At 45.5% G+C, this 14,425-nt stretch overlaps 1 protein-coding gene across 1 annotated transcript in view; it reads right to left on the bottom strand.

Annotated features, from left to right (window-relative positions):
- Window positions 1-14,425, bottom strand: part of LOC136760082 (connector enhancer of kinase suppressor of ras 2) — a 111,018-nt gene that overhangs the window by 39,802 nt on the left and 56,791 nt on the right. The window contains exons 8-9 of the mRNA XM_066715329.1: window positions 13,196-13,264; window positions 1,110-1,256 (exon numbers count right to left, since the gene is read on the bottom strand). Coding sequence (XP_066571426.1) covers window positions 1,110-1,256; window positions 13,196-13,264 — 216 coding nt within the window. The remainder of the gene's footprint in view (window positions 1-1,109; window positions 1,257-13,195; window positions 13,265-14,425) is intronic.

Here is a 14,425-nt window from a genome sequence, read left to right as displayed (position 1 = left end):
GGGGGAAGGGGGTCTAAACAGCCATGAAGGATCTCTCCACCACTCCTCCCAGACCCCCTGCTCTCACAGATCCCTGTCGATAACAAAGCTGCCCATGTCACAGCAGAGCTGAGATGAGCTGAGCCGGGACAACAGGCAGTCCAGCCTGATTTCTCCCCCTAGCAGTACTGTTTGTTAACACAGCTCCTTCTGCCACCAATTGTCACAAGTAGTCCTGCTAAAGCCAGTGCAAGTCCATTGGTCTCCAGGCCACAGAACAGCAGACTATTATGCATATTATTCCAGAAAAAACCTCTCTCTCTGCAGGGTATGGGTCACAAGATTCTCCTGTCAGGACAGCTGGGAGAGTCAGGCCCCCGTTCCTTCTGCTTACATAACTAAATGCACTAGTCACTCTAGCTTAAACTCCAAATCAAGCTCCGCACCACGCCTTCCCATGGTTTGTAATTTGTGTGCTGTGTACACTGAAGCCATAGCCAGAAAGTGCAATGGTGCATTGCTGGTACTACGGTCTCTTGTGAAGATGCAGGAGATGCGTGAGGGAGCAAGTTGCCACTCTAGGCATTCCTGGTTATTTGAAACAGTTAACACTAACAAGGGCACTAACACTAACTGCACTGTCCTGACAGAGTCACTTCATGGTACGTTTTTTGGGGGGGTGGGGGTGGGTCTAATGCAGCAAGGCACTGTAAGCTTCCTGTCATGCAGCAGAAAGCTTATGACTTGGGGGGGAGTGGAGAGAGTAGGGGAGGAAAAGTTGAAGACTTGGCATGGGGGGGAGCTGCCCCCCCGTCTCTGCCTCACTGAGAACATTGAGGCTCTGACTGTGTTTGGAGTCATGTTGTCTTAGAAATAGAAACTATGGCAGCTGTGCACATCTGGTGAGGGATAACTTCTTATCTGATCTCCTGGTAAGAGTTTACCATGTGCTAGGTAAACCATCGCCATTAAATTGTTACCCTGTCATCTTTGGAATATAAGTCCCCATCCCCCCCGTCCGCACTTTCACATCTTAACAAAGTTTGTTAAGGGTGAGTGGGGGGAAGTGGGGGGAAGTGGGGGGGGGGGGGGCAGGGCAGGCGGGGTGGAGGGCAGGGGGGGCGGGTTACCTGGAGGGCGAGGGGTTTCCAACGCACGTTCTTGAGCAGGGCAGGGGCAGAGGTCAGGGTGTTCTGCGGTCTCTTCTTCAGTGTGAGGATGACTCCGCTGGGGTCCTCCCTGAGAGCGTTCACCAGATTCTTCAGCTGCCAGCCCACCTGGGGAGCAGAGACACAGGCCACAAAACAAAGACTAGACTCCTGTCTCTCTCCAGGCTGCAGCACTGCCCCAACCCCCCACACACACTCCCTGCGCACGTGCAAGCAGGTTTGGATCTGTAGTGTGGTATGGTCCCAGAAATGCTGGCTTTTTTGTGACACTGTGAAAACACATGCACATATAAGCAAAAACACCACAGAGCAGCATGGCAACCTAGGCGGGGTTTTTTATTTGTGGGCAAAGTGTCCAGCCTACATTCCTGATCTTGCCACCAACACTGGGCGAATTAAAGTTCAGTGTCACACGCACAGATCCCCGACCCCACTCACACTCCCTGGCACCGCATAGCAAAAACCTCCGCCCATAGAACCCCTTGCTCCTTGAACCCCCCCCTTCTATGAACTATGGATGCCAGTGTTCCAGAGTGTCGCCCGTCAGAATCTTGTAACACAGGCGAAGGTTCCACTGCGCATGATCTCCATTGTCTAGCAACCATGACCATAAATGGGCAGGCGCCACTGCAGCCCTGTTACACACCAACCCGCTGCCATTGGTGGAGACTGGTGAGGGGGAGAACATGATGGTTGATGCAAGTAAGAGGAATCATATCAGCAAGTATTTTCAAGGCAAAACAATGTACAAATCATCTGAGTCTGCCCATCTGAGCATCAGCAGTGTTTTGCAGTCCACTAAAGGGTGATTTTTGTTTGGGGTGGTGGGGGGGATTTTTTTAAACAGCTGTGAAGCAGCTTCTAGTCAGCACTTGTAAGCATGGGGTAACAATTTTTACACATGGTAACTGAACACTAGACCATGCTGGAATTAAATGGTGATCAGATACACACACACAAACATACAAATTTAACCAGCCACATCACACAACGGTTGTGTCCACTCCTTAGCTCCCTCATAGTGCAGAGCCTGGCATGCTAAAGGTATGTCAACAAACGCAGGATGAAACTAACAAAACTAATCAGTAGGGCTTACTCAGCATCCCAAAACACCACACACAATAAAAAAATATTGTGCGGCCCCTGACCTTCAAACTCCTCCACCACACTGTGACCAGACCCCACTCACGCAACGACTGGCAGTGCCCCACGCCACTGGAGGTGCAGCCACCAGAAAGCTCTCTTCATCTTTAGGTGTAGCGGGCAACCATCCAGCCTATGCACTTATTACAAAGACAGCCCAGGCTCTAATGGCACACACACATAGCACTCCTCCAGCCAAAACCCTGGAGTTTGCACACAAACAGACAAACCACCCAAACGGTGGCAAAATGTAAACCAGAGTCTGGTCGAATGAGGCAACGGTAAACACCCAAACAGAACAGAGATTGGGAAATCACAAATTCTTCCCATCAAAAAGGGGGGAGGGGCAGGTTCAGCTTTGGAGCTCAACTCCAAGGATCAAGAGAAATGGAGAGATGGAGAGACAGAGAGAGAGCGAGAAAGTGCTATTAGTAGTGTTTAGATTATTACACAACTCTGCAACAGCGGGTTTGCACTGCTCGACCTTGGAGTTCAAAGGCTGACGAGCTGTCACCGGGGCCACAGAGCATCTGGCCTTGTCATCAGTGCAATGCAGGCAGGGGCTGTAGCCACACACACACAGACATTGAGGCCAACCAACTGTCCCTGGGAGTTCACAGCGAGTTCAGCTCGACTTGATTCAATTTGAGAGTGACTCGAGGATGGGCAGCTGGTGTGGCAGAAGAAAAATAAAAAATAAAAAATGAAGGAGACGATCTGTTTAATGGCATGCTTTACAGTCGACTGGAGAGAGGGCCTGAGGCCTTCTAGTCAAGTTGTCAAGTGCACTTCAGTGACGGAACGAGCATCTGACTTCATTACTGAAACCCTCCCCCTCACCACACCTAAAAAGAACATCCACCTTTCCTACAGTAATGTACCGTACATCAACACACATATAAGTCTCACTGAGTGCCTCACAACTTCCCCCTGTGGAAACACGTGCACAGGAGCACACAAGGCATGGCAAAGCACAACCGGCCATGGATGCATTTGTGCCATTGCTGCTTTCTGTGCCTGGCACTTTGTTGCAAGTTGCTTTGTTTTTTCTGCATTTCAGCACAGCAGGACCGTGTGAGACTGCATCCTTGCATTGCAAAAGCAGCAGCATGGGGGGGGGGGCAATGTTATGACTAGGAGGGCTGCAGGAACTCTTCTTCAGAAGTGATGAACAATCCCCCCAAGGTGCCGATTATAATCCAAAGCGAAATTAACTATTCATGAGTGCTGTTGCTTTTTTTGATTGTATAATGTATGTATCAATGCCGTTATACATTTGCAGAATAATTAAAAACAGCCTAATTATTTTACCCCCCTTCTCTCCCCACTGTTCCTGTACACTGGAGGGATGTTGAAAGAGAGCAAGAGAGAGAGAGAGAGAGAGAGAGAGAGAGAGAGAGAGAGGGGAAAAACAAAAACAAAAAACAAACAAAATAAAAGTCTTCATCTACCTCCTGCATTTTTATTTTTGCTTCCCAATTACTGGGAGCGGAGGGACTTGCAGCGCTTTGCGCAGATACACATAGAGACACTGATCTCTTCAGACTCCTGGGTGCTGCCATTATAAAACTGCTTCAGTTTCAGTTCATCCTCGACTACAACATGAATAAGGGATAACTTCACGGCAGTGCAAGAAAAAAATTAAAATAAAAAATAAAAAATGTGCACACAGTCTTCACTGCTCACATAAAGTAAGTAAACATTATTTAAATAAAGTATATTGCTTATATACACATACACACACATATGCTCACACACCCACACATACATATAAACATATAAGAGAATTCTTTCCTTTTCTTCCTTTTCAACACATGAACAGCCTTCGACTGGCACTGTACCAGCCACTGCTGGCTTTTCAATTAGTCCTCATCAATTACAAATAATGAACATACCACTTTCTTAAAAAATTTTCCTTCACAGAAGAAGCAAAACCATAGCTCCATCTTTAGCTAAATCTGTCTCGCAAAACTACCTGTGAGGTATAGTGTATGACAATAAATGCTACAATGTTCCCATTCCACTCAGTGCATAATACACCGAGTTAATCACACCAGCCTAGGAAATCACCTCACAAATGTACAAGGTCATCTATGAGCATCTCTCAGCCATTTGAAGGTTACAGGCCTTGTCTGTCAGTGAAATCTGAGTTCAGACTCCATAAGCACGCTGCTCTTCGTGGTACAATCACATTATGTGAAGTGGTGCCTAACCCCCCCCATGATTAAGGAAGAGTGGGCAGCAGGTGATAAAAAAAATAGAGGAAAAAATACAATAACAGATAACTGTGGCAACCAAAAACAAACCCACAAATTAAAATAAAAGAACAAAACAAATAAACACCATATTTAAAAAGGCCCATTTCCTCAGAGCCAGTATTATTATTCCTAATCAGGGCAAAGGCTGTAATTACTGCCAGGGCTCATTAGAACCCAGCAGAATGCAGACCTGCTCCACAGTTACAGTACAGATGTTTCCTTTGGGCAGCTGATGGCACTCGTCTTTGGAGGGCTGTGCTGCCTAGAGGAGCTGCAGGAAACAGTGACCCAGGTCAGAGCATGTCGGGGGCTCGGTGTCACTAGGGGGCAGTAGGGGCACTGATTGTAAGAGATTCCCGCTGCCGGTGTTCTCATGTTGCCTAATGCTTTATTATCACAGTTAAAAGTTATTCACCATAAAGCGCTAAAAGCTGGGGGAGCAGGTGCAGAGCCCGACATGCTCCCTGTGCAGACTGACTGACTGCAGGCAGCTGGGGGGAGAGCAGAGAGACACTCACTCTGTCTCTGCACACACTGTGCATGTGCACATTTGTGTGTGTGCGTGTGACACAGTGCTGACACACACTACCTAAGGGGGCCTCTCTACCTAAATTCCTAACTCCACAGACTGAACACCCGGTGTGTTTTTGAGTCTGCTGACTGCAGGCAGTTGCGGACAGAGAGCGACGCTGGGCCAATCCGGCCAGCAGGGAGTCTGCTTCTTGAACCGTAATATCCACGGACAGCCCGTAAACACCACCAGTGTCTGGGAGAAAGAAAGAGATAGAGAGGGGGGAGAGAGAGAGAGATACAGGGAAGCAGAGAGATGGAGAGGGAGAGAGAAAGAGAGCGTGAGAGAGAAGGGAAAGAGGCAGAGAAAACGATAAAGAGAGTGAAAGGGTGAGAGAGTGAGAGGCAGAGAGAGTGAGTGTGAGTTTTACACCGATCGTATATACATACATACATACATATACTGTATATGTATATATACACACATATATATACATATTTACATACATATATAGAACACAAAACAAAGGGGAAAATCCACTTTCAGAGTTAACCCTCTGGCTCAGTATTTCAATGGCCGTTCCTCTCTTTCTCTCAGCTTTAGCAGAGACATTGCTGCAGTGATGGCACTCGGGAGTGAGTAAGTGGCTGTTTGAATGCAAACCATACTCATACTAACTCATTCCAAAAGCGTGCAGCAGCGCTTCACAATACACAATGACTGACCTAGCTGCACGGTAATCCTGACAAGAGAGGGAGAGAGCAGAGGCCCTCCACGAAGCAACGCTGAGCTGAGACACTCTCCGTTTAATCACGTACAGAGCAACCTGAGAAGATGGCTGCCCTGGTGCACTGGGGCATTGTGTAGAGCTCAGCTGTAGTGGAGCACTGAGGATACTGCACTGCAGTGGGCAGCTGCCAATGTGTGTTAGCAGACCCCAGCCAGTGTGTAGTACAGTCCTTCTCAGGCAGATGAGCAGGCTCAGCTGATAAGCCACACTCTCGCTCACCTGATAGGATGCCTCTGGGTCCCTGGGGAGGGCTGCCGGAGCAGCAGGCAACACAGCTAAGGTAACAGTGAGAGAGAGAGGCCGGGCTGAAAGACTCATCAGTCAAGAGAGCACCCACTCTGCTCTGCTGCTCAGCTAGAGAAGCCATGCCACCCTTTACCCCCTGCCCCCCTATGCGCCCCCCCACCCCCAATTGCACAGCACTTCCACACAGTCTTGGGGATATATTTGGTGTTCGAGCTGTGGGCTGGATAGTTCACACTTGTACTGTAACAGCCCGGACAAGGGTGCATGGGCAGCCGTGCAGAACTGATGCGATACTCAATTCAGGCAGTCGGTAAAAACATGAAACGTATCAGCCTGCAATCCAATGAGAGTGTTTATTGCTGTGCGGTTTCAGGGCAGAGTGAGGGGGGGGGCTGCCCGCCTGGGACTTGGTGTCCTGACTCCCTCCCTTCCCTGCAGCTTTAAACAGCCAATATCATAAACACTCACAGTGCAGTAACTTATCTGAAAACAAAATTAATAATTAAGTTCTTGAATGGGCTGGAGGATTCACTCCTGACTACATCTCCACAACCTCCTTCCCATCATCTGCCCCCTCGCCCTGCTCTCCTCCCTCTTCTCCTTCATTCACATCTCTTAACCCTCTCTTGCATTAATGCACTTTTCCTACACAGGTGAGACATACATTTTTAGAATATCAACGTAGGTCATTCATATTACAGAGATGGCAGCCATTAACTCTGCCCCTTGGAGATGCAGCACAATGGATTTGGGCCCCGACATTTCAGCTTCCAGCTTCTTTGTTCTAGAGTACATGCACCGTTATAATGAATTACATTATTATCTAATGAAACTTGCTTAGGTGTTAATCTATTTTAGAGAACAGGGTGCTGGGAATGAGAATCATATTATTAGTGGTAGTAGTAGTAGTAGTAGTAGTAGTAGTAGTAGTAGTAGTAGTAGTATTGTGCTTTATGTATGAGTTTTTGGGGATGAAGATTAAGGTGCGTCATACAGTCTCAAATGCTGGAGTTATGCTTCACTAGCCTTAGTTGTCAGAGAGCACAGAAGAGAATGACTTGTTATAAATAAAAGCAATTAAAAGGAATTCATATATTGAGATTTATACAGTGTGTATTTGAAGTATATTTTATATTTGAATACATCTTCCAATCACAGGAGCTTGTGTTCTGGCAATCCTGTTAATAAGTTACATGCTGTCAGGTCTGAGGTAGTGGCTGTGGGATCTGGGGCCAGGGCCAATCACTGCTGAGAGTGGGGCTTTCTACTCCTCTCATCAGGACTTCCCTGGCAAACCACAGAACAGGAACACCTGACTGGATTGCATGCTTAAACTTGTATAAGCATAATATTATTATTATTATTATTATTATTATTATTATTATTATTATTATTATTATTATCATTAAACTCATACTGCACACACACCTTCACACATCCACTAACTAGAGAGATTGAACTAAATAATTGTGAGAAAACTACAATCCAGTATCTAATCCCTCCTGACCTGTATATGAATACATATACATGCATCCATATTTATTGTTTTCTAAATCCAGGTTTATTCAAAGTGAGGAGGACATGGCTCACAGTCACCGACAGCAATTATGTAATTAATTAGGAGTCAGAGAGAGTGTGTGTGTGAGTTTTTGTGAGTGCGTGTGTCTGTGTATGTCCGTGTGTGAGTGTGTGTGTTTGTGCACATGTGTATATGGCGTCTCTCTGGAATTAGGTAATCGATCGCTGGTGTTCTGCAGCGTGGCAGAGTTCAGCTGAGCAGCTGCTGCTGAGAGCCAACAATCAATAAATGAGCGATTGGAAACCCAGAGCCACAGCACTGTAGTTCGGGGGGGAAATGTGATCAAGTTCCATTTAATTTAGAATTTGAACCAAAAGACAACAACAAAAATATTGTAACACTGGAGGAGGCTGGCAGGCAGTGCTGGGAATCAAACCCTGATCTCATGGCCCAGCTGCACTTTCCCTCACCACTACAAGTTTCAAACACATCAGAGAAGCCGTGTCTGGGAGCTACGTGCTTCTCAGATCTGTTTCCAAGGCCATGCACGGTACTGTATACAAATAAATAAATAAATGTAAATGGGCAGCACACTGCACGGGGGGGTTGTGTTTACCCAACTCTGACATTCAAACCTCACACATTTCAGGACTGGCTGCCAGCATTCAGGAGAAGAAAATAATAATAAAAAATGAACCGAATTGCTGAGTTAAACCGGCGAGATCTCACTGCAATTAGCTGAGCGCATCTGAAAGCCCTAACCGCTCTGGTGAGGCAGAGGCTGCCGGCAGCTTATGGGATTGATGGTAGATATAAAATCTTAGTATTGATTAGAATCCAGCCAGAGCCATCGGATCCGCAGAGGGTGCATTAGTCTGGGTAGTGACAGAGATGCTGCCTCATGGCCACGTGACCTCGGCCAGGAAGGCTCAGGCAGGCGAGACCCCTGTCCTTTTCAGTTCACCCTCTGGGGCCAGTCTGGGTGAAGAGAGAGGCTGGGAGGACATGAAAGACAAGAGCACAGCAGCAGCAATGGGAATCTGCACTGAGCAGAATGCATCAGGTGTGAAAGATAAAGGTAACACACTGGCCCAGATGACAATTATGCACAGATAAAAGCGCACAAGGGCTGGGGGGTGGATGAGAGGGGATTCTTGCTCCATGGCACAAAGAAGCAGTGCATCACTGTTCATGGTTCCCCCTGTGTCGCTTGAGGAGCAGCAGACTCTATAGAAGCCAGAGTCAGATAGACAGAGGAGGAGCTGGTGCAGAGGAAGGTAAGGATAAGACATAACAACAACACTAGGAAGGGAGGTGGTATCACAGGCACAGAAATGCCTTCAAAATGTTACTCTAGACAACATTCTTATAACATGATAATATGCCGCACAGACTTTCCCAATGGTTCTGTATTTAACAATGTAACAAAACTGATTTTAGGTTCTTTAAAAATAATAATAATAATAATGAACAAATAAATAAATAAATAATGCAGTTACAGGTGGGCTGAGCTTGTCTTCTGCTAAGCTGGTCCTCTCCTTCCAGAGCGGAGGGGATGGATGTTCATGTTCGGGCCGAGTGACTTGCCTGGAGGCAAGAACTTTTCACAAGGCCCGGCCCCCAGAGTGCTGCGCGAACAAGGAAACCGAGAGTTGAGTATGGATATTTATGTCTACTTGTTCCTTAGCAGGGGGCTGACTATAAGCCCTTGAAGATAAAGGTGACATGCGACCTGAAGAGGAATACTGGGAGGCTAGGGATAACACCACCTCAGAGATGGACAGTGTCTAAATACACATCATCACACAAACTGTAACTACCTCTGTGTAATGCAATTCATATACTGCATGCAGCTGTTTTTATTAGATTAAAAGCCCAACCCATCTTTACAGAAGGGGTACAACAAGCACGATGGGTCGAATGGCCTCCTCTCGTTTGTAAACTTTCTTAAGTTCTTGTAAACTTGTCTTGCAACTCTTGTCTTGTCAACTCTTACACACCCTATGCATGATGTGCGGCCCCAAACAAATCTGACACACTTAAGTAAATATATATATATATATATTTTACAAGAAGTGACATTTTCTTGAACTTAATTCAATGTAATTGGTTAAATTCACACAGCACGACCTCTGCAGACCCCCCGCCACTTAGCCATCTCTCTCCCACTCATCTCTCAGAAAGTCCTCATTAACAACACAGAGCAAAGTCCCTCTCTCAACCTCCAGAGACACAGTTCTGGACTCCAGCTCCAGGGTTTAGGTTTCTGTGGTGCCTGGTACATGTGTAACCTTATTCAAGTCTGATTCTGCTGGTTTGAAATAGGCTTGCTGTTTCCGACCCCTGGACCCTGCCAACTGCCCTGCCTCCACCTCATGAGCAGGCCCCACTGCACCGAATAGGGGAGAGCAGCCTGCCCAGGCCAGAAGTGTGAGAGTTGTGTTTGGTTTCCATCTCCACACAGTCCAATCACACCGCCCTGGATTGTATCCCCCGTGATTCTTAGACATCACATTTTGATGCCCCTCAAAATATCCCAGAATGGACTGCACTGAATAAGAACACTGACCGACCTCATCAGCTGGCCGGGAGAGAGATGTCCTAGTTGTCCCAGAATCCTGGGGGTACGCATTCCTTTGGCCTCCCATGGGGGATGTGAAGTTGTGACTGCAGTGGGTTTCATAGCACAACCCATTTGACTAAACTGACCGGAGGCACAGAGGAAAATGTGCGAAGCCAGGCTGGGCTTCAGTGTTCTGTACTGGATTTCAGTATGGAATGACATCAATAGTCAATAACAGCTAAATAGAAATTGAATGAAAAGATGCATTAGCTATGCAGCGTCTGTGATGGTTGCCATCTCTGTGCAGCCTGCTGACTTGATCAGTGGGCTTTAATGGACAAATAACCTGTTGCGGAATCTCTGTATATAGCTGTCTGCTTGTCTATCAGTCAATCCATCTTCATTTAGTGCAGTGCTCTTTACAAAGTAGCCACAGAGCACTGTACAGATTCAAAATAAACAAACAGACAAAGAACACAATAAACAAATAAACCATTAGGCACAAGTCTATCCAATCACTAGTATACCTGTATATCCACATGCCTAATAATTCCTTTTCCATCCAAGCAGAAACATAATTCTCAGACAGCTGAAGACAGAGGCAGGTCTGACAGGTTCAGTCTGCTTCAGTGCGATGATCAGTTCTGCCACGTTGCTCGCAAACAGATCGGTAGCTAGTCAAAACGCTCAATAACAACATGGATAAGAAGAGCCGGGGTCTGTGCAATAATGAACAGGTGTCTGGAATGCACACCAAGCTCAGCATCAACTACAAATGAAGCTGTTGTTCACTTTAATGTCTTTATGCTCATTATTATTATTATTATTATTATTATTATTATTATTATTATTATTATTATTATTATTATTATTATTTTGCTTGGTTACCAACTGGAAGTACTCAAGGCTCAGAGAGTCACAGACCCGCTCTTCAGCACAGCAAAGGGAGACCAACAACCATGGCATCTGAGGCTCCTTGCCACTCTCGATTGCAAAACTAAATGTAAGATATTCTGACCAGTGATGAACCCTTTCTCACAGTACAAACCTGACACGAGCAAACAGAGAACAGGGGTGTGATGGCCTCATACTCTGAGCCACTGCTGTGGACTGGAGGATTTTTTCATTTTTTTCATTCATTATTACGCACTTACCCCTTAGTGGTGCTGTGCAAATTTCCACCAGGTTTAACATGTAATTGTATTATGCTTCATCTGTAATTTTATGTTGTATTATTGCACTTTTGTATTGCTCTTATATTCTGCAAGTTGCCCTGGATAAGGGTGTGTGTCAAACAAATACATAATAATAATAATAATAATAATAATAATAATAATAATCATAATCATAATCATAATCATAATCATAATCATAATAACATCAAAGATCCTCTAGGACACGTAGGGTCAATTGCAAGCTGCATACTAACTGGAGGTGATCCCGTGGTTAGTACACAGCTCCATACTAAACTACTATGCAAGTTAAATACTGAAGTTAATCCCCAGCTGAGGACTATAAAAGGTCTCCATTGCAACGAACCCCAAAATACCTGCTGCTGCTGCCCTCTAGAGGAGACTAAATACAGGACTAACTTAGTCCTACTCCAGTTACGGACTAACTACGGATAGTACCATACTAAGTGGAACAAAATGTGAAAAATCACAATGTATTGACAACTTTGGAAATTAGCTACTCATAAATCGATTCATAAGAACATTTTTTTTTTTACTTTGACAAGGTATTTGTATTTTATGAATAATGACAAATGCTCTGGTGTACATTGATAAAATACAAAGATAACCAATGTGCAAATTGTCAGTTGAAAGGTTTTATTAAATACTATGAAATAACTGAGAATATAGGTTATTGAAAGCGCTAAAGGAATTATTACCCTCCTGGAAATGTAAAGCAATATTAATTTAATAAAACCTGTCGACTGACAGTTTGCACACTGGTTATCTGTTTTTTGGGTGTGGTTTCAATTTTATCCATGAGCATTTGCCACGATTCATGTATTACAATACATTGTCAATGTCAAAAACAAAAGCTTAAATGTATTTTATATGTTAAAAAAAGATTTGTACTTATGAATCGTAGTTCAGTTACAAAAGTTGTCAATTCACTGTGACTTTTCAAATTTTGTTCCACTTAGTACAGTTCTATGTATAGTTAGCCTGTAACAGGAGTAGGACTAAGTTAGTCCTGTGCTTAGTCTCCTCTAGAGGGCAGCAGCAGTGATTTTGGGGTTCATTGCAATGGAGAAATGATTTAGTCAGCAGCTGGGGACTAACTTCAGTCGTCAAGTTTGTTGCAATGGGTATTTAACTTGCGTACTAGTTTACTACAGAGCTGCATACTAACAATGGGTTCATTTCCAGTTAGTTAGGACACAAAAGGGTAATGCATAGCATAAAAATCATGTATTATTATTATTATTATTATTATTATTATTATTACTATTTATTTATTAGCAGACGCCCTTGTCCAGGGCGACCACACATTTAGAGTTTCAAGTCCATCAGTCCAATTTTTCCCCTATTTTTCTATAATTATTGTCAGTCAGACCTCGAGACGTCCGTCACAGACATATTGCCTAGTGCTCAAGCTGCACACCCCTAAAAGAGCAACAAACACGGTGCTATACTTCTGCAAACACACTAAACTGCACCAAACTTCATTGTACCACACTACTCTGCACCACACTTCACTGCAACGAAAGACTGGCCCAGCCTGCCTGGTCTAGGGGAGTGACAGGGCTCATGTTCACATTGTGCCCATGTTCCCTGCTGCCCAGCTGGCCAGGCTCTGTAATGGCACTGACAGAGTGTCAGGCAGGACGGAGCACTGCAGACATGGTCACTCGTACCCTGAGCCGAAAGACCCTCCGGATGGGAAGTGGGGTGCAGACAGGGGTGCTTGGGGGCTGGGTGCCACAGAGATAGACCGGCTCTTGGAGAGACAAACAAGCAGTGCGGTGCACAGGGAGGGGCGCTGGTGGCAGCAGCAGGGGCACTCACCACAGTCTGGTGGTTGACCTGAATGACCTCGTCCCCAGCGTGGATCTTCTTGCACTGGTCTGCCGGAGACTGGACGTAGATAAGAGAGGAGATGAGAGAGGTAGAAGGAGAGAGGAGAGAGAGAAATGGAGAAATTAGATGAGAGCGAGAAATTAAATGAGATAAAGAGAGAAAGAGAGAGTTGAGAGAGAAAGGATTAAGCTCAGACGGGCACTGCCCAGCACCCCTCTCCAGTCCTACAGGTTTCTAAAAGGGGACAGGTTCTATCACTTTAAGGTCAGACAGCACAGGGATCGTCACAGTGTAGTGGGGAAAGGGAGAGGGGAGATTATTTTAATACATTAAGGGCTCTGGGCAAGGAAACACTGTGCTGTAGCAGCCACAGCACTGTGAATCTCTGATCTCAGTTCAGTTTCGACATAGGTCTAATGAGAGACTGATTACACAGGAGCAAGAATAGTTTCCAGGTGGCCGACCACAGCAAGGGACAGCTGGAGGCTAAGAGGAGCGGACAGCTTCTTGCATTTCTCCAGTGGAGCCTGTAGCCCCCTGCCAGTACACCGGAGCAGCCTTGCATAAATACAGCCCCCTGCTCCAATACCCACACAGGGCCTCCCTTGTGTGAGTACATCACTGAAGAATAATAATTACAAAAATACAATAATAATAATAATAATAATAATAATAATAATAATAATAATAATAATAAAGAAGGAAAAAAACAATAAAGAAACGCACTTGCTGAAATGGCGTCTTGGCTACCAGATGCTGCTTGACAATAAACCCCAGTGTGAGAGAGAGATAGGGAGACAGAGAGAGGGAGAGAAGAGTCAGACAGAGAGAGAGAGCTTTCAAATTAGTAAGCCTACAAACAGCCCCCAGTCTGTGGCTGTTTGAAAGCTCACTAATTAAAGGGGAAACAGATCGCTGCCTTGTTCAAGCAGGCAGCCATTCCCTGGCCTGCCTCTGCCATTTCCCTCGAAACTCATGGTGCCTCACTGTCACACACACATCAATTAAGGGGGGACCCAATTTTCAGACTAATTGGAAGCTTCGCAAAGAAGGCAAAACAAGAGTGGAAATCATCTCCTGGCTCAGTGCCGGACCCGGGCTTCTGCAGTGGGACATGGAGGCCCAGTGGGGATGCCTGTTGTAGTGAGGGAGCAGGGGGAGCTAGAAACGACCGAAGACTTTGCATGCATATGTATACGACCTATAATCTATCTTCTA

This window comes from Amia ocellicauda, chromosome 10 (assembly GCF_036373705.1).
Source record: "Amia ocellicauda isolate fAmiCal2 chromosome 10, fAmiCal2.hap1, whole genome shotgun sequence".
In the NCBI taxonomy this organism is placed as follows: Eukaryota; Metazoa; Chordata; class Actinopteri; order Amiiformes; family Amiidae; genus Amia; species Amia ocellicauda.
The sequence above is the reverse complement of the archived record's forward strand: the minus strand, read 5'-3'. Positions and strand labels throughout refer to the sequence as shown.